Source organism: Drosophila ananassae, chromosome 2L, assembly GCF_017639315.1.
Source record: "Drosophila ananassae strain 14024-0371.13 chromosome 2L, ASM1763931v2, whole genome shotgun sequence".
Classification (NCBI taxonomy): domain Eukaryota; kingdom Metazoa; phylum Arthropoda; class Insecta; order Diptera; family Drosophilidae; genus Drosophila; species Drosophila ananassae.
This window is the reverse complement of record NC_057927.1, coordinates 25,586,327-25,605,690: the sequence shown is the minus strand read 5'-3', so window position 1 is coordinate 25,605,690 and position 19,364 is coordinate 25,586,327. Positions and strand designations below refer to the sequence as shown.

The following is a 19,364-nucleotide window of genomic DNA, read 5'->3' as shown; positions in this document are numbered from 1 at the left end:
TCAGACAAGGCGACTCGCTGTCTTGTATGCTCTTCAACATTCTAATGGAGAGTATTATAAGGAAGGCTGGAGTGCATCGGACGGGCACTATTCTAACAAACAGATGTGTCCAACTCCTTGGCTACGCTGATGATATTGATATCATTGGCCGAACCAAGCGTGATGTTACAGCAGCCTTCGGGGCTATTGAAAAAGAGTCAGCTAAAGTAGGACTGGCAGTTAACATGGATAAGACAAAGTTTATGGTGTGCTCTAGCAGGGAATCGCGGCGTCTTGATTCCCAGCTATCTGCAGGAAGCCATAGTTTTGAGTCCGTGAAGGAATTCATTTACCTTGGATCTGCAATATCTAGCACAAATGATGTCAGCCTGGAGATTAAGCGGAGAATCACACTTGCCAACAGGTGCTACTTTGGGCTCAGTAGGCACTTTAACAGTAGAGCTCTCTCTCGACCGACAAAAATAACACTCTACAGGACGCTCATTCTTCCAGTACTCTTATATGGTGCGGAGTGCTGGACAGTGGTGCAATCCGATGCAGCTGCTCTTGGAGTGTTCGAGAGAAAGATTCTCCGCAAAATCTTTGGTCCAATCTGCGTTGGCGATGCTTATCGCACCAGATGGAACCACGAGCTGTATGAGCTGTACGGGGATGTTGACATAGTAAGCCGAGTCAAAATTCAAAGACTCCGCTGGCTGGGTCACATCGCCCGTATGGAAGAAGACGCTCCGGCTCGTAAGGTATTTGATGCGGTAATCGTCGGAAAACGGAGGAGAGGACGACCCCGGATACGTTGGCAGGACCAGGTGATGGAAGCCCTGTCTACATCTGGTGTTACCAACTGGCGAGCGCGGGCCCAGGACAGGAAAGCGTGGAGGCAAATTGTGCAACAGGCTGTGACCCGATAGGGTTGTGATGGCCATTTATTATTATTATTATGAATGGTAGATAACTTATTACAAAAACTTGACGAACCACTTTCTAGAGAAAAACAAACATCTAGGCTCGAATGTTACGATTCTTGGGGTCAGTTTAGTAACATCATCCAAGCTGTTCGGTCGCAAGTTCTGTGCTTAAATCGAAGATTTTATACAAAAAATATCTCTAGTCATTGACCCGACGGAAGAAGAGAAACACAGAACACATATCACAGAAAAATCATTTGCTAATTATGCAAATGTCGCTTGGATTTCTGTGCCTATGTCAGCTTATGCTGATGGCTTCCATGGCTTATGGAAGTTCTCTTAAAGGTGAAGAGCAACTGGAGGCTCTCTTGGACACAGAGACCCAGCTTATTGATGAACTGAGGGATTATATTGAGCGGCTAGAGTTACAGCTGGAGGAGATCCGAAGGGAGACGGAGGCCATTGCAGAGGTACACCGCCAGGTACACCCCGATGGCGTGGAGGAGTACATGGGCAATCCCTTGAATGTTCTCACCATTCTGAAACGTTTTGATAGTGTTTGGCCCAGACTAGAGCAAATGGCAAATGCCACAGATCAACTTGGTGTGAATGAGGAATTCACCAAAAGAAACCTAGCCCTGCCCACCGATGAGGAGTATGAGGAATCCCTAAGCCGCCTCCTCCACCTGCAATCGGTCTATGACTTAGAGCCCAGCAGTCTCTCGTTGGGTCTAGTCAATGGCATAAAGATGGGGTAAGACAACCGAAAATAGAAAAAATGCTCACAAAGAGGAGCCAAGGAAAGCAATCAAAAATTGTTTGCATACTTATAGCTCGGCAATGTCCTGGGGCGACTGCCTGGAAGTGGCGCGCAATTCAGAGTCCTCTGTGGCTAGATTTTGGCTGGAAACAGCCATGAACAAGCTGCCATCGCCCACTGAAAACTCCACGGACTACACAAAGGAACGGGAAAATGGTCGTGTCCAGATTCTAGAAGAACAACTAAACATGGAATACAAAGCAGGTTGCTACACCTCAGGGTCAAATGCAATTTTTTATCCTTTTTAAAATGTTGTTTCCGTTTTAGGTGAACTTACCCGGGCTCTGACAGCTGCCGAGGAGTTGCTGCTCCTGTTTCCGACGAACCAAAACGTTTTAAAAGCCAAGGCTAAGATTGAGAAACGTCTGGCCAAGAAGGATTTGCCCGCGGGAAAGACACAAAAGTCAAAGGAAAAGACGCAAGTAAGTGAAGGACTAACTTTCAGGTTAAGCCTGTAATTTTAAAGTCAAAGGTTACGCCTCTCTGAAACATAAAAGAAATTGTTTCTAATCCTTTGTATTTCACATTTTCAAGCTGTCAAGGGGGTTTCATAGTTAGTTTAAATAAGATAATCGCCAGCATATCTATTACAATCTTAAATTATTTGTGAAATGAGCATATTTATTTCTCGATAACTTTTATAAAAGCCTGTATAAACAAAAAAAAATGCATATATATTTGTAAGAATGCCCTTAAGTAATTTAAAATCAATTTTCACAGAAAACTAAGTCTGCGGAACAGTTGCTCGTCGGGGAACTCTGCCGCGGGGCAACCCAAGCACCCACAATAGGAAGTCGCTTCAGTCAGTGTCATTTTGAAGGACGAACGCCATGGACCCTCCTCCAGCCCGCCAGATTGGAGCCCCTGAGCTCAGACCCTCATGTGGTGCTATATCACAATGTAATGACCTTAAAGCAGACCGATCAATTGCTAGAGCTCACCGACGAGCAGAAGGATAGCAGACCTGGTTACCAGCCTCTGGAGTTTTCTAAGCTGGCTCAGAAGAAGCTGAAAAGTATTCTCCATCACCTTGACGACAAGACGGGAGTCCAGAAGCCAGCGTGGGAGGCACGTCGTCATAGCCACGAACATACCACCTCCCGGTTGGAGGATAATCCGGGACATGTGGCACGTGGCATGCTGAAAGTACGTGGTTTCCCGCACTTGCTTCCAAATTAATTGACTAATGTGTCGCTAATTAATTTTTGGCTCATCACGGCTCTTTCAGTTGCAAGAGGCCGGAATGGGAGGTGCCCTGGTTTTCCCCCAACTGGAACTCGGAGTGAATATCCCACGTGGTTCGGTGCTCTACTGGCGTACACGCACCTCCGACGTATCTCCTCCGGAGTGGGACTACCGCAGTCAGCACGCTGTATGTCCGGTGCTCCTGGGTTTTCAAGTTTGTAAGTATCCGGACGAAAAGTGCGTGACGGGATTTGATTTTCAGCCCAGTGCCACTTTTTTCATCTCCCAATGCTGTCAGTCGACTAAAGATACTCTGTATCGAATATGGAGTAAACTACTTCAAATATTTAAAATTAAATTACAACTTAAAGTACACATTAGTTACATTTTATAGATTTTTATTGCTTTAAACTTGATATACATCTTATACCAAAATCCAGGGTATCTTTTAGTCGACTCCTTGCCTGGCGACTCTGTTTTCATTTTCATTTGTATTCATTTCAATTGCAAATGCAGCTGCATGGACAGGACTCAGTTGACTCTGTCGGGGAAATTGATGCGAGAGTTTTCCACGAGGGCTTTCCACGATGCGTGTTACGTACATATGTATGCATTAATTGGCTGCGGGGGACTGAAATAAAGTTGGCCTTGGCATTTGATTAAAAATCTGCCTTTTATTGCGTTATTGGCCGTGGGGAGTGGCCGGCAATGTGAATGGGTTGGGTAAACAAAAGCGAAATGGGAGGCATTTCGGCTTGAATGAGATCCATATTTGTGAGCCATCTGCGGCTTTTCTGTTTCTGTTTGGTGTTTGTTGTTAAGTGGAAGTTGGTGAGACAGCTGAGCTCATTGGTGGGCCATAAAACAAGTGTTGACCGCCTCAGAAGTCGATAAATCAAGCATCCAAGATTGCAAATCAAAACATCGTGAATTATAGTAGACTCCGTCGGCTGGCTCATTAACAAATCATTGCTCCAAATTGGCAGCCCGGGGGGATAGAATAAATAATACCACAGTCGGGGGTCCATAAACCACAACATGGCACTGTCGCACCGGTCGGATGTGAAATGTTAATTGGCCATAAAGATTCGCCCGATTTTCCAACACTGTCGCAAAACCAAAATCCAAAAAAGTAGCGTAGTGCAGTGCTAAATATCAAAGAGCTAACGACCAATTAGCCCGTATTAATATGCTCGGGCTGCTCCAATCCGGGCCAAAAACAATAGCCGCAAATCCGATTCTGAGCCCGAATCGAATTCTGAATTCGAAACGAGCTCGTTCGGCCGATAAGCATCAGTAAATCAGCACAAAACAAGCCATAAAACACGCTCGATATTCTCGAACTTCTCTTCGGTTTTTGGGTTCTCGGAACATGCACAGAACTGGCTAATAAAACAGTTTTCTTCAAATCATAGACGGCCAGCCGCAACTAGTTTGCGAAATTAATTCTCGCTCCGGGATGTCTGAGAATCGAGATCCGTCGAAGATCTATCCGATCAGTTCGCCACGAGACGCGAACGACGACGGATTAGTAGAGAAAATATTGATACAAATTTATTGACACCATTTGATAAAGGATAACTACAAGCGAGGAGTACTGAACTGAGAGAGAATGCGATTACTTCTACTGGTGGGACTTGTGTCCTGTTGGGGTCACAGTTCTCTTGCCTCGGATTATTTTTCTTCCATTACGGGTCTGGAGGAACTTTTAAAAACAGAGGAACATCTCATGCTACAGCTGAGATCTAAGGTTAATGGAATAAAGACATCTCTGCAGCAATTGGAACGGTAAGTTATAGAACGAAAAATATGTGCAATGGTTAGAAATCCAAAACAGAAATGATAAGAAATCCTAAAATGATAAATTGACCCAGATACTAGTGACACAACTCTTCTAATTGAATTTTAACACAAAAGGGTTTAAAAAGTTATCCTGTGGCCTTTATAATACATTGAATCATTTAAAGTGTAGTGGAATATTTTGGAATAATTTGCCCACAATAGTCCCACAATACTATTTTATATATATTTTTTGGTATAAAAGGATCTTTGAAATAGGAGCTTATATAATACACTTTAAGCCAAATTTAATGCAACAGCCTACAAAATTAAATATACTTTTAGCCAGATCTCGTATTCAAATAAAAACAATGCTAATTTAATTACAACCCATTGTTAGCAAATCCATTAAAGTTTTAATGGCCCTTTCGGGAACTAGTTTATAAAGTTTACACATAAGACTCCAGGGTGCCAGACATTGTGTCGACTTTTAAGGTGTCAACTAATTCTAATGATAGATAAGACACACTTCCTTGAGAGAGAAGTCATTCAAACATTACCCAAAGGTATCAAGAATTGGGAGAAGAAGAAAATATTAAAATAAAATTGGTTATCATGTTTGCTACGTGATCGTGGCATTTCGCTTTCGTTTTATTCCATTTCGCCTGCTTTGTTTCTTATCGCAGCGATCATAAAAACTATTATGAATATAGAATCACACATAAATTAGAATTAATTAAGTCGGAATACGGGTATGCGCATGCAAAGTCACCTCCTATGACGACACGAGTCATAAATCGGTTAAACTGGTAGGCACCTAACATACTACTAATCCAAAACCCGTTTAAAATTTGGCAGAGAATTGTCCTCCATCGAACAGGAGCATGTATCGGCGTCCAAGGACACGGAAAATTACCTGACCAATCCCGTGAATGTTTATCGGCTGATGAAGCGCCTCAACACGGACTGGTCATTAATGGAAGGACGCCTTCAGCAGATTTCAGAGGATATGAGTGTGTACTTCTTAAACTTCCTAAAGCGGTGCAAATTAAATTTGGTTTTATTTTTCCAGACTTCAATGTAACACGTGGTAGCTACGGACTGAGTTTCCCCAGCCAAGAAGATGTGGAGGGTGCTGCCTTGGCTTTGGTGCGCCTGCAGAGCACCTATAAATTGGATGTGGCCCAGGTCGCCGCAGGCATCCTGAATGGCGTCAAATACGGGTGAGATGATGGGGGCGAATAAGCAATAACCAGCCAGGCTTAAAACACGCCGAGTTATTCAAGCTAATCCCTGCCCCAAACCTATATATTTCCAAATCCTCTCCAGAAAGTCTCAATGCTCTGGAAATAGTTTATAATTCGTTCATCCGTGTTTCCTCAAAACATGTTGGAATATTAAAAACTCATATCTTGATTATAAACACAGAAGTTATACTTTATGCATTCATAAAACTTCTGATACCAGTTATTTAAAAAAACAGATTTGGAGCACCCACAAGTTTATGCTTTGATTTTTTATTTTGCCATAAACCGTGAAACTATGCATGTTTTGTTATTTAAAGTTTTGTTTTATTGAAATTCAAATAAGCCCAACATCTGTTATAGGAACTTAGAGCATCTTCCAGTCGATTTTTGTATAAATAACCATTTTAGTTTTTATTTTTAGCAGCGACATGAGTTGGCAGGATTGCTTCCAGCTCGGCCAACAACTCTTTGAAATGGAGGACTACAACAACACCAAGGTATGGATAAGGGAGTCAATGGAGCGTTTGCGGCGGCACAGCAGCCCCGCCCACTCACCGCCAACCAACGGACCCGACTACGATACCCTCAACAAAATGGAAACGGTGGCCAAGGGTTTGTTCCAACTGGGTGAGCATTGAACGAGTGCCACAGCTTCGGGGACACTGTTTGATTCGAATTCGATTATATTTTTTAGGCGACTTCGACACGGCCTACGAGCTCAGCCAGCGGGTTCTCCAGTTCGATCCGAAACGCATCCGGAATTGGCACTTGGGCGACAAAGGTGTGGCACTTCCGGAGGAGTCCGATGAACCATTATTGCCCAGGCACTCCGATTCTTACAGTGTGAGTTTAACAAGCCACAAAATTTTAAAATTATTTAAGAAATGAATTAGCGCATAGTTTAATGGAGTGAAAAGCTTTAAAGCAATTTATAGATTTTTAATGAAGTTCAAAAATAGCAACAGGTCGTATGAGTAATTTTGGCTTGAAAAATTTAAGAGACAATTTGGAATTCATTTTCATATTTTATCTGATATTTGAAAAAAAGCCGTTAGGCCACGGCTCGCTTGATTAATTGTATAAATATTATTATTTAGCGCCACCTAAAATTGAAACAATATTAATTTTTTGCACAATCCTTTTCAGTTAACTCACGAATTCGCTCAATACGAGAAGGTGTGCCGCGGCGAGGTGAACCCTACACCGAGGCAGGAGCGGAATTTGAGGTGTCGCCTGAGTCAAGGAAATCATCCATTTCGCCTGCTGGCACCTCTAAAGTTGGAAGAACACAACCTGGACCCCTATGTGGTCACATACCACGACATGCTCAGTGCTCAGAAGATCAGAGACCTCCGTCAAATGGCTGTTCCCCGGATGAGAAGGTCCACCGTGAATCCCCTACCCGGAGGACAAAATAAAAAGTCTGCCTTCCGCGTGAGCAAGAACGCCTGGCTGGCCTACGAATCCCACCCCACCATGGAAGGAATGCTCAGGGATCTTAAAGATGCCACCGGACTGGACACCACTTACTGCGAGCAGCTCCAGGTGGCCAATTACGGAGTGGGCGGTCACTACGAGCCGCACTGGGACTTTTTCAGGGATCCCAATCATTATCCTGCGGAGGAGGGCAATCGCATCGCCACTGCCATTTTCTACGTAAGTTTGTATTAGTCTGTTGTTTGTACATAAATTAAGAACTTTCAATCAGCTTTCAGATGTGGAGCAAGGAGGGGCAACAGCATTTCCCTTCCTGGACTTTGCTGTCAAGCCCCAGCTGGGAAATGTGCTCTTTTGGTACAACTTGCACAGGTCCTTGGACATGGATTACAGAACCAAGCATGCCGGCTGCCCTGTACTGAAGGGCAGTAAGTGGAGTAAGTATTATTAACTTTAATCATTAATTGATATTGTTATGGCGATTGTAGGTTCATGAATCTATTGAAGAAAAGGTTTAAAAATGTCTTATTCTACATCACTATAGTCTGCAAATTTAAAATAAAACCCAATAACCTACTTATGAGAACTCACAGCAATTGTTTTGGTCAGACAAAGCACTTACCAATCACATTAAATGTTAGACCACTTTAAGAGCCTCCCAATTGAACCGTCAAGTCACATTCACCTTCTCTAGAGCTCACCTTTGAAATGAATTTAACAATTTTGACCTGATCTTTGCAGTTGGCAACGTTTGGATACACGACATGACGCAGACCTTTGCTCGGCCCTGCGATGTTTTCCGGGATCATGAGGTTTCTTTGGAGTACGAGATAATAAAATAAACATTGTGATATTTCCTAGTCAGTTTTCTGTAGTTTTAGTTTCGGTGTTTAGTGGGTTAAAAGTGTTTTGAGTGCTTTTACGATCTCACTCAAAACAAACCAGGCGAGTTGGCTTGAAGCTGAGCCAAAAACCGAATACAAAAAGCCAGTCGACTCCTATTCATTTTGCCGGCTTCATTTGCATAAACAAGTTCACGGGCAAAGTTTCTATGGGTGATTTGAATATTTGAGCTTGTGAAGTGACAACTGCTGCTAGCAGTAAAGTGAAAGTAATTAGTGGGGGAAATTCGCATCAGATAATTTAAATGTTGAATATACACCACCTAGCGCAAATGTTATGATTCCTGGAATAATTGCCAGAAGTTCTTTCTTATGTAAATTTACTTAATAATTTGTGCGCTTTCTAGTTTATTGACCCCAACTCCTCTTGTTAAGTACTCATTATGCGGCAGCTATTCAAGCAGAAATAAAACCCTTAGGGCAGTTCTTTGACCACAGATTCCACGCCATTCGATTCGAGTACTGGAACTGCTTGATCACCTCCCGCAGTACGCCTCGAGCTTTTTATTTGTTGTGTTTTTTTTTCAGAAGATCGGACAAGATCGTCGCTTTTGCCGTCGACTCAAAATCAGTTTCTGACGAAGCGCCGGTGGAACAGCAAGCAAATTGCTAGCCGCGATCTGAAAGCCGGTAACATTATCGATTAAAATAGAGATATGTCCGCAGTGATTAGTGTCCTTTTTTTTGTGCTACACATATTATCCTGCCGTGGAGAATTTTTCAGTTCTACCTCGGGCTTGGAAAAGTTATTTAAAACAGAGATACTGCTCCTGGAAGAATTACAAAACTATGTAAATGAAATAAACCAACATGCCTTGGCTCTGCAAAGGTAAGTTGGTTATAAAAATAAATTCGTTTTTGCTTGTTTCAAAATATTGTTTTAAAAAATTAAACTTTTAAATATAAATATACTGTCTTTAAAAGTAAATCTCTTAAAAATTAAAATTAATAAACAAAAAATGTAAAAAACTTATGGTTACCTTGTTCAATCCTGTTTAAATTTAAGAATATATGCGTTTTTTTACATCATTCCTCCATTAGTAATAGACTATTTTAAAGCCTGGACTAAAATGAAAGTTTAACTGGTTTTTAGTCGAGCTCACTAATCCAGGCTGGTTTTGGCTTTAGGCATAGGCCTATGGCCATCGTTTGATTTAATGAAATGCAAATTAGATTCTTACTTTGCATATAAAACTATTGGAATTCAAAGAAACACTTAATTTCCAAACAGAATATATGTATACAATTTTTCAATTGAATAAAAAACAATTGGCAGATGTCAGCGGACAATCGATTATTAATTTTTCATTTCATAAGCGCGGTGGAACACCCACATAAATTCCACACTAATGGCCGCTCCGGGTGGGCGGGCGATTTTAATATTTTGTTTTGTAGGTAATTGAAATGGTGTGGGTTAGAGGAGACATCGCCATGTTAAACTCTAGATAACTTCTGTTTTATTACGAATTGAAAGATTTTTTAGTATCCCCATTCAACCGGTTGCACCAAAAAGAGAATGGCAATCGGACTTTATGAGCCTTTGGATGCCCAGCGATTTGTCGATTCCCTAACTGAGGCTATTTGCTGAGATATGATGCGGTTCTTTTTATTTTATGGACTGCTAATTTCTCCTATTTCTTGGCTTGATTTATTCGCGCCGGTTATTATACTAATTAATGGCTCATATAAAGCACACATCGCTGGGCAAATGTCGAGAACATTTGGCGGCATTTAAGAAATGTGTATATGAATTTGCATATCAGGGGCTATCGATGGCTACCAGCCCCGCTGTCTGCAAATCCGTATTCGGATCTAAGAATCAATTGCTTTAAGTTTATTTTGTTGTTCAGCCATAAGTGTCATCGACTTGGCAAATTTAGAATTCTAAAATATGGTGCACTCATCGCCTCAGTCGCGTATTTGTATAAATATTTTTAATTTTGTTTATCATTCGCACTTGGTAAACCGGATTGCATTGGCTCTCGAGAACCGTTAGATAAATGTAAAGTATAAGATTTATAATCAAATGAGTCATCAGTCGATCAATAATAAAACTAAGAACAGGTCTCCCTATTTTCTCCGTGTATTCAACAATTGTTCAACGTACATGGCGTCTTCTTTCACATAAAGTAGATTTATTGGCGAACACATCTGCCACTTAATCTTTGAAACAATTCTAATTTAACAAAAGAGTTGAACCGAAATTAGTTGAGTGTTGTTTCAGATTTAGATTATGGTTACGCTACCATCTTAATGACTTCGAAATTAGCCTCACTGCAGGAGACAGGCGTGAAAATAAATGCGTTAATTATACAAAACAGGTAACCCACCGATAGCCCTGGATACCTGTATTTATGTATTTTTTCTACAATACATTTTTTTATACCATAATTCTGAAAAATTGTTTCTACCATGTGCCAGGCACTGCGAGAATATAATGCTATTGGTTGGTAACTTATCGTCCATTTAAGTTACCTACAGGTTGAACATTTTATGGCCTTTTATAAGTGTATTTAAGTTTCTTATCTGGTTTATTGCTGAATTTTATTGATTGGAATTAAACTTTGCAAATTAGCTACACCTCCATTTAAAATTGTGCCATTAATTTCAACCTGTATTTAAAATTCTAAAGTTTATTTTATCAGTGTATAAAGAGCTGAGAATTTTTGGCCGTAGTTTGTCCAAACTAACAAACTTAATTAATGCAAATACCTTCAGTTATGTTGCTTTGTCCAGCGATTATGAGTCTGATTAATGGGATCTTTTTTTTGAATTTTTATTTTCCTTTTCCACAGCGAAATTGATGCAATCCGAATGGAGCACCTGAGTGCCGCCGAAAACATAGATGACTACCTCAACAACCCGGTAAACGCTTTCCGGTTAATTAAGCGATTACATAGCGACTGGGAGACTTTCGAGAGCAGTGTTTCCACAGACACGAGTCGTGAAAGTAAATCATTTATATTTTTAGCCTTAAATGAAATATAAAACTACATTTTTGGTATTACAGACTTCATAGAAAATATGGTCGGACATAAGGCCAATCTAAGCTTTCCCTCTCAGGATGATTTTGTGGGCTCAGCAATTGCCTTGACCCGACTGCAACAGACTTACCAACTTGATGTGGCCGAGTTGGCCAGTGGCATTCTTAATGGAGTCAAATATGGGTGAGTTCTCGTTTCACACATTTTCATTAAAGCTGAAATGTGATTCATTGACGTACAAAAACTTGCAAAGCTTCCAACAAATTGTTAAAATGTTTTCTGGTTAGTTGTTGAGGTGCAGATGTTGTGTTTTATTATGACATAACTTTTTCACACAACCCATTATAAATTTTAAACAATATAGCAATTGGGTTTATGTCTCTGTTTTCCTCTTCCGTCAGAAAGTTTATTGTTCGAGAGAAAAAATGTTTTCAAAACATAAACTTAATAAATTTAAGCTTTGAAAGTGAAAAAGGAAGTTAATTAATAATTCCAGCAAGGAGGACGAGAAAGTATAAAATGTCTTTAATTTCTTTTTAGTACTGCCATGTCCTGGCAGGACTGTTTTGTTCTTGGCCAACACCTGTATGCCTTGAGGGACTTCAACCACACGGTGCCTTGGCTACAACAATCGATGCAGTTGCTCGGAGAACAGAGCTATGGTCAGGAGTCTGCTTCCCTGGATTTCATGGAAGCCGTGGTGGACTATCATCGGGAAATGGGGGCCCATGAGACGGCACTTGGATTGGTGAACCATGTTCTCTCGATTGAACCAGAGCACAGAAGTCACCTCTTGGAAACCCGTCAGCAATTGGAGGAACTAATAACTGACGGGGATAAGAATGGCTTGCTCCATATGACGGCACGCCGACCTGGGGACTATCATGCATCCCGGGAATTCAAAATGTACGAACAGGTGTGCCGAGGGGACTTGAATCCTTCCCCAGCCAAACTGCGAGAATTAAGATGTCGTTTTCGAAGGAGTCGCCTGGGTTATGCTCCTTTTAAGCTGGAAGAACTAAGCCACGAGCCTTTGGTATTTCAGGTACATCAAGTGGTTAGCTCGAAATCAGCGGAATTCATTAAAAAAATGGCCAGACCTAAAATCAAAAGATCAACGGTCTATTCCATTGGAGGAGGAGGCGGCTCCCAGGCTGCTGCCTTCCGCACCAGCCAAGGCGCATCCTTTAATTATTCGCGAAACGCAGCCACCAAAATTCTCAGTCGCCATGTTGGCGATTTATCCAGCCTGGATATGAACTTTGCCGAAGAGCTGCAGGTAGCCAACTATGGAATCGGTGGTCATTACGAACCCCACTGGGACAGTTTCCCGGAAAATCACATTTACGATGAGGGGGACGACAGAGGAAACCGCATAGCCACGGGAATATATTATGTGGGTATAATCCATAATTGATATTATTTTTCGAATTAAATAAAATACTCTTCCAGCTCTCTGATGTGGAGGCAGGAGGAGGTACTGCCTTTCCCTTTTTACCCTTATTGGTTACTCCCGAAAAAGGAAGCCTGCTCTTTTGGTACAATCTACATGAGTCCGGAGATCAGGATTATCGCACAAAGCATGCAGCTTGCCCTGTCCTCCAAGGAAGCAAGTGGAGTGAGTAGCCCAAATAACTCTTTATTGAACATTGAATACTAGTAACCTTTTGACTGCAGTTGCCAATGTTTGGATAAGAGAACGGAATCAGCATAATGTAAGGCCCTGCGGTCTCCAGCGAAACCATGAAATCTCAGTACCCTTCAGAGACTTTGACTAAAGTTGTCATCTTAAAAACTCACTAAAACTAAGATTTTAATTTATTAAAAGTGAAGGAAGCGATTAATTGCGATACGCCAGTGATTTATGACGGTCTGAGATGAGATGACATGGTCGACGGAAGGTTTGAGATCCCGAATGCATCCAGATGTTACCAACTGTGAAATATTGTTAAGAAAAGTATATTAAAAGAATGAAGACGCTTAAATAACTTACTCTTTTTGGAGCCCACTATGACGGGACATCCGGCATGCCAGGTCCTGGCGTCTACATCCAGGGAATAATGAAGGTTATGCCACAGTACCATGGAACCCTTAACTGGAGGCAGAAATACATTTAGGTTAGGGAAGACTGTATAGCCACCTTGTTGGACATTGGACAGCTGTAGAAGATAAAGAGATTGGGATATAAATACCATAGAAATATTAGTACTAATTACTCACATAAAACATGCTTGTGGAAATTCGGTCGCCGTCAAAGTCTGGCGGCAAATCAAACTCGAAATAATCAGGATGAGGCTCATATTGACCACCAACTCCATAGTTGGCAACCTGCATTTCTTCAGCCCCCCGCATAGTAAGACCGCAAATATACTCATTAATCCTGTTAACATATTGCATAGTTGGGGTTGAGTAGTTCAGCCAAGTTTGCTGGCTTACACGAATGTCCTTGACTGTTCTGTCTTCTCCATTTTCACCAGCTACCCCCGATCGTATTCTTTCCTTTTTGTTGGACTCCGTAAAAATGGAAGAAATTTGTTTGGAGCTTAGAACTCCATGGTATACGGTGATATCGGGATCCAGATGTACTTGCTCTACTTTCAAAGGTGCCAGAGTGAAAAAGGCATGCCGTTTTCCATCCAAATAGCACTTAAGGATATTGTCTTGTTTTTCTGGCAATCGTTTACCTTGACAAAGTCTTGAGTAATTGGCAAACCAAGGAAAATCGCCTTCTTCCAGAATCTCCCTCGATCTGGAATTTTCCAAGTACTTAAGAGTTAGCTGAGCGGAATTTTCATTCAAAAGACTTTTAGCTCGGTTAGAGTGGCCCAATTCGAAGTTAACTAAAGCCAAGTATTCCCGAATATCAGATACATATAGGTCGGAATGGTCCATTTCAAGATTTTCTTCCAAGAGGATCAAAGCTTCCTCCAGCCACTCTTCTGACTTTGAATAATCTCCAATGTCAAAGAGCTGGACTCCAATTTCATAGCAATCACTCCAATCCAGTTGTGATTCATAGAGTAAACCATGTATAGCTCCGTCTGCCAGATGCGAAGCGGTGAGATTATAGACTTTTTGGAGTCTAGCCAACCCTTTAACAGCTCCTTGAACCTCCGAGCTATTGGGGTAGCCCAAGTTTTCGAATAAATCGTTCACAGAGTGTTGAAACTCTAAGGAAAATGTCAGATTAGGAGCTTTGTAATTAATCTCGTCGATTCAAGACTTACCTTCTCTTGGATTATTGTTCACTATTGGACCAAGGATAAGCGTATCCCAATCGTAAACAAAACGCTTCAAAAATCTGAAAGAGTGTAAAGGATGTTCCAGGTACTCATCCAAGTTGGGTAAGGTCCTGGCCGATTTTTGTTCCTGTTTGATTTGTTGTATGAAACTACACGGGAACTTCTTTAATCACATTTCTGAAGAGTCATCCAATTTAAAAATAAATACCGGCTGTAAATGTATAATTGCTTCTGCTGTGCCTCCAGATACAAACGAGTGGCATTTATCAGATTCTCCTCCACTTTAACCAGATCCTGCATACTATCTATGGAAGAATAAAACTCTCCCTTCGCACTTTCAATGAAAATTAAATGCAGGAGCATTCCACAAGCCAAGTACCAAGTTAAATGCAACATTCTGAGCTACTGACTGAGGAGTCTGCCTAGGGGCGTGCCTATCATCGTACTTGAGTGCGAATTAAGCCCAAAGAGCTCAAGCTGTCACGTAGGCATACAGAAGGTATGCAAACAAGAAGTCCAGACACCGGCAGATACAAATACAAGTGCTTCAAGGTAAATAGCTCGTTCAACTCGTGCGACGTTCAACTGCGCCTTTTTTCATAATAAAGAACTCAGTTTTGGGAAGAAATAAAAAACCTTTATTTAAATTTGGGGAAACCTTTTAAGCTAAAAAATTATTTAAATCTATGACTGCGCTCTAATATTGACTGAGTCAACCTTTTTAAAGTTTCAATTTCTGTAGGCTGCCGACTTGTAACTATCCGAAGTTAAATTACAAGGACGGCGGAACTCCTGGAAGCCCGAGTGCATCCAAATATTGCCAACTATAAAATGAGTGATTTTTAGCCTAATGAATATAGAAAAAGTATATTAAAACTTACTTCGTTTAGAACCAACTAAGACTGGACAGCCTGCATGCAACGTTCGCGCATCCACATCCAGTGACCGATGCAAGTTGTGCCACATGACCATGGCTCCTTGAATAGGAGGCAGGAATACATTCAGTTTTGTGAATACTGTATAGCCGCCTTGCTCCACATTTGAAAGCTAAAATTACATAAATAAATAATATAATATTAATATTAATAAAATAAATAAGCATAAATAACCAAATACTTACATAAAACATGCTGGTGGAGATCCGATCCCCTTGGAATTGCTGCGGCAAGTTAAATTCGAAGTAATCAGGATGCGGCTCATACTGTCCGCCCACGCCGTAATTAGCTACTTGCATAAATTCCGCTCCAGCTATATCGAAACCGGAAACAAACTGAATAATCCGGCTTATCGACTTCATGATTGGAGAAGTATAATTCAGCCACGTTTGCTGGCTGACCCGGAGATCGGCCACGGTGCTTTTCCCGGCATTCCCAGCCACGGCGGAACGGTACATTGTTAGCTTGTCCGCCTCCTCGAATATTGAATTAATTTGTTGCTGGCTTAGCATTCTATGGTAGACATTTATATCCGGATCAAGGTGTACTGGCTCTACTTGCAGCGGTGCCAATACGAAGTAGGGATTTGTCCTTCCATCCAAATAGCAACTTAAGGGCCTTCCAGTACTCTCCTCTGGTAACTTTTTACCCTGACATAGTCTCGTATAATTTGCATACCATGAGGGATTATTTACTTCCGAAGACTTTCCCGGCTTTCTGGCCTCAATATACTTGCGGGTTAGATGGGACGTATTTGTGGGTTCCTTCTCAAGAATTTGATTTAAAAGTCGTTCAGATCGCTCGGAATTTCCTAATTCTAAGTTTGCAAGTGCCGCGTATTCCTTTATATCGGATAAGTAGAAATTTTCGTTTTCCTCTTGGCCGGGATTCGCTCTAAGAATGACAAAGGCCACTTGAAGCCACTCCAGTGACCGTTGGTATTCCCCGAGATCGAAGAGTACAACTCCAATTTCATAGCATTCCCGCCAGCTAAGCTCGGAATCGTATAATACCCCATCAATAAGGCCATCGGCGACATCAGTTGTGGTGAGATTATAGACTTTTTGAAGTCTGGCGATGCCTTTAACAGCCCCATGGAGTTCTGATGGATTTGGATAGCCCAATTCGTTGACTACACTGTCCACAAATTCGCGAAGTTCTAGAAAAAATAAGTTTCACAAATAATTTTCAAATGCCTAGTAATTTATACAACCAACCTTCTCTAGGCGCGTTGGAAACTATGGGATCAAATACGAGCTCATCCCAATCCTGAACCAATCTTTTGATCAAACGAAAAGCATGCAAAGGGTGACCCAAGTACTCATTCAAATCCGTTTGTTCGACAACCCAATCATGTTCTTCTTTTATTTGCTCCAAAAATCTGTGGGTCAAATAAATATATTATGAAACTGTACAATGGATTTGTATATTATGAAACTCACTTTCTATAAAAATCCAACTGCTTTTGTTGTTCCTCCAGATAAGAACGCGTGGCATTTAAAATCTCCCGCTCTACTTGAACCAGATCTTGCATCGCATCTGCCGAGGAATAGAACTCCGCGTGAACTCCTCCATTAAAAATCAAGTGCAGGAAAATTCCCAAAACGGAACTCCAATTGAAATGTGACATTATGGAAAGACCGACAGTTGAATACTAAGCTACCATCCGCCTTGGATAGTGTGGTTTGGTTAAAAAAAGTGTGCTCCATTTGAAAACTGTCACGTATCCAGAAAAAACGTTGAACAAACAAAGATGCCAGCTAAAGGCAGAGCCAGAGTCACAGATACAGATAGACAAACAAAGCTACTTGTGCGGCTCCACCCTCTTGCTCTTTTTTGACTGTTAGCTCTCATTCAATAAATTTTAATTACTTGACATATGGACACTTTTAAAATAAATAAAACAAAGATAACACTAAAAGTTCAATAAATGTACTCCTTTTATTCAACTGCAGATGGTATTATAATTTTTCCGGAGTCATCTCCAACTTGACGAGCATATCTTGGGCAACGATATAATTTTAGGTATTGAACCACAAAAAAAATGCCATTGGGTAAGCTATACATACGTATAATATTTCTAGTAAATTGGTTCTTAAAATTTTCTCCATCTGCCACATACGTAGGGCTAGTCTTCTCCAGATTTAATAATACAAGCTTTTTATTCAATTAGAATTTATTATTCTCTAAAAACCCCTTTAATGTTGGGACAAATAAAAAGGCTTAGTAGGAAATTCCAGTGGTGTCGCGGATCCATTCCAAGTAGCCAGTGACACGGGTAAAGACAGCGGGGTATCCGGCCCACAAGACGGTTGCCGTCGTGTGTGACCAGAGGGCCGCCGGAGTCACCGCCGCAAGTGGACTTGCCGCCGGCAGTGTTGATGCAGATCATGTTTTCGTGGAGAGACCAGTAGTTGCTGCAGTCTTCTTGAGACATGATCTGGACATCAACGCTCTGGAGCCAGTCGGGCAAGGAGCTGCCGGTGTAGGTGCTGCCCCATCCGGACGCCACGGCCCACCATCCACCATAGCCGTTGTAGCGGTCGTTGAAACTGGGCAGCTCCACCTTGTTGACCAAGTACCAGAAATCAACGTGGGGGGTACGGATCAGGGAGATGTCGTTGTGGAGGTTGCCGCTGTTGTAGTGGGGGTGCTGGATCATGTCGCCACTGCCCACCCAGTGGGAGTACTGGGGCTGGTGACGCATGCTGGCACCGTAGTTGATGGTCACGCTGAAGCTCAGGCCGACAATGTAGGGGACCTTGCCCTCGTAGGCGGAGTAGCCGTTGGTAATGCGACCCTGGATATCCTTAACGGGCACGGGGGTCAGCTTTCCCTCGGGAGCGGGTAGTGCCGCTTCAATTTGCTTTATTATATGTATTATTGCAAATTAAAAGATATTACATTGGACGGCATTCTACGAAGAAATACAGAAGAATACAGGAATAAGGAAGAATACAGAAATGATGAGAGATAAACCAAATGAAGGGTATTGTTTTAATTCGTTTTTTTTTTAATTTAACCATTTGCCAATAATCAGTTGGTTAGGGAGAAGTTTGGATGAAACATAAACAATTTTGATTCACTAAATTGTAGATGGGGCGCAAAGTGGTGTCAACAGACACCATTTCCTTATTCACTCTCCTTATTCACGGCTTCAAACCGCCGTGTCTGGCTTAAAACTTATAGTTGGAAATATATTAGTTTGTAGCACCTATCCATATATTGAGCAAACCATTTTGATAAAAATGTCTGTTACACGCAATGGCGGATCTGGAAAATGATAAGATTTAACTCAACACTATAAATTTTCACGAACATAAGGAATGAAGTGACTATCAATGAAAGAAAACGACAATCTGACATAATGAATTATTAAAACCCTGGCAGAAGGTATTCTAATTTTTGTCAAATGTGTGTACCGCAATAAAGCAGCCCTCCGACCCTATAAAGTATGTATATTATTGAACAGGATCAACACTTGGGCAGAAATAATCATGTTCGCCTGCCTGTTTGATTCGTACGCAAACTTTACTCGCAGTTTTAAAGCTTTAGCTGCTATCTAGCTTGTGTTAACATTGATTTACTTCTTATCTTAGGAGAGTGTCACACATATTAATACTTTAGCTTATCAGATATTCTAAAAGTATAAATTATTTGGATTGGGCACAACATGATTTGCATTTAATAATAAGATTCCTTCAAATGTTTCTTAAAATTTTTGTGTCATTCGCTGCCTCTTTACGATGTTAATCAAAAATATTTGATTTATTTAAGTAATTAATTGGTATTTTTAAGTGAATTCATAAGAGTAGGAGTACATTAATGTGAACAAGAGAAGCTTGTGTGTTTGTGGTGAATTTAGGTTAACCATTTTATTGTTTAATCCTTCTTGTAGATTATTTGGTCTTTTATTGATCCAGTATTG

General features: G+C 41.2%; 5 protein-coding genes and 1 pseudogene across 5 annotated transcripts; 3 read left to right on the top strand and 3 right to left on the bottom strand.

Annotated features, from left to right (window-relative positions):
- The first annotated feature begins 1,171 nt into the window (after positions 1 to 1,171).
- On the top strand, positions 1,172 to 3,570 carry LOC6505971 (prolyl 4-hydroxylase subunit alpha-1). The gene is made up of 6 exons (XM_001964667.3): positions 1,172 to 1,659; positions 1,739 to 1,929; positions 1,993 to 2,147; positions 2,446 to 2,871; positions 2,954 to 3,128; positions 3,427 to 3,570. The coding sequence occupies exons 1-6, from the start codon at positions 1,172 to 1,174 to the stop codon at positions 3,447 to 3,449; spliced, it is 1,458 nt and encodes a 485-aa protein (XP_001964703.3). The 3' UTR covers positions 3,450 to 3,570.
- An 813-nt stretch (positions 3,571 to 4,383) lies between these two features.
- Positions 4,384 to 8,238, top strand: LOC6505972 (prolyl 4-hydroxylase subunit alpha-1). Its single transcript, XM_001964668.3, has 8 exons — positions 4,384 to 4,698; positions 5,548 to 5,702; positions 5,762 to 5,912; positions 6,358 to 6,563; positions 6,631 to 6,779; positions 7,083 to 7,592; positions 7,645 to 7,810; positions 8,115 to 8,238. Exons 1-8 carry the CDS (start codon positions 4,523 to 4,525, stop codon positions 8,213 to 8,215), a joined length of 1,614 nt encoding a protein of 537 aa, XP_001964704.1. The 5' UTR covers positions 4,384 to 4,522; the 3' UTR covers positions 8,216 to 8,238.
- A 603-nt stretch (positions 8,239 to 8,841) lies between these two features.
- On the top strand, positions 8,842 to 13,418 carry LOC6505973 (prolyl 4-hydroxylase subunit alpha-2). Its single transcript, XM_001964669.4, has 6 exons — positions 8,842 to 9,104; positions 11,071 to 11,225; positions 11,286 to 11,442; positions 11,800 to 12,655; positions 12,712 to 12,877; positions 12,937 to 13,418. Exons 1-6 carry the CDS (start codon positions 8,932 to 8,934, stop codon positions 13,035 to 13,037), a joined length of 1,608 nt encoding a protein of 535 aa, XP_001964705.1. The 5' UTR covers positions 8,842 to 8,931; the 3' UTR covers positions 13,038 to 13,418.
- On the bottom strand, positions 13,060 to 14,919 carry LOC6505558 (prolyl 4-hydroxylase subunit alpha-1). The gene is made up of 5 exons (XM_044714329.1): positions 14,710 to 14,919; positions 14,487 to 14,650; positions 13,480 to 14,429; positions 13,253 to 13,418; positions 13,060 to 13,194 (listed from the first exon to the last, which is right to left on the bottom strand). Exons 1-5 carry the CDS (start codon positions 14,895 to 14,897, stop codon positions 13,100 to 13,102), a joined length of 1,563 nt encoding a protein of 520 aa, XP_044570264.1. The 5' UTR covers positions 14,898 to 14,919; the 3' UTR covers positions 13,060 to 13,099.
- Positions 14,920 to 15,191: 272 nt separating this feature from the next.
- Positions 15,192 to 17,251, bottom strand: LOC6505556 (prolyl 4-hydroxylase subunit alpha-1). The gene is made up of 5 exons (XM_001964671.4): positions 16,879 to 17,251; positions 16,654 to 16,817; positions 15,622 to 16,595; positions 15,383 to 15,548; positions 15,192 to 15,325 (listed from the first exon to the last, which is right to left on the bottom strand). Exons 1-5 carry the CDS (start codon positions 17,064 to 17,066, stop codon positions 15,231 to 15,233), a joined length of 1,587 nt encoding a protein of 528 aa, XP_001964707.2. The 5' UTR covers positions 17,067 to 17,251; the 3' UTR covers positions 15,192 to 15,230.
- A 247-nt stretch (positions 17,252 to 17,498) lies between these two features.
- LOC26515603 lies at positions 17,499 to 18,352 on the bottom strand (annotated as a pseudogene).
- Between the last annotated feature and the right edge of the window lie 1,012 nt (positions 18,353 to 19,364).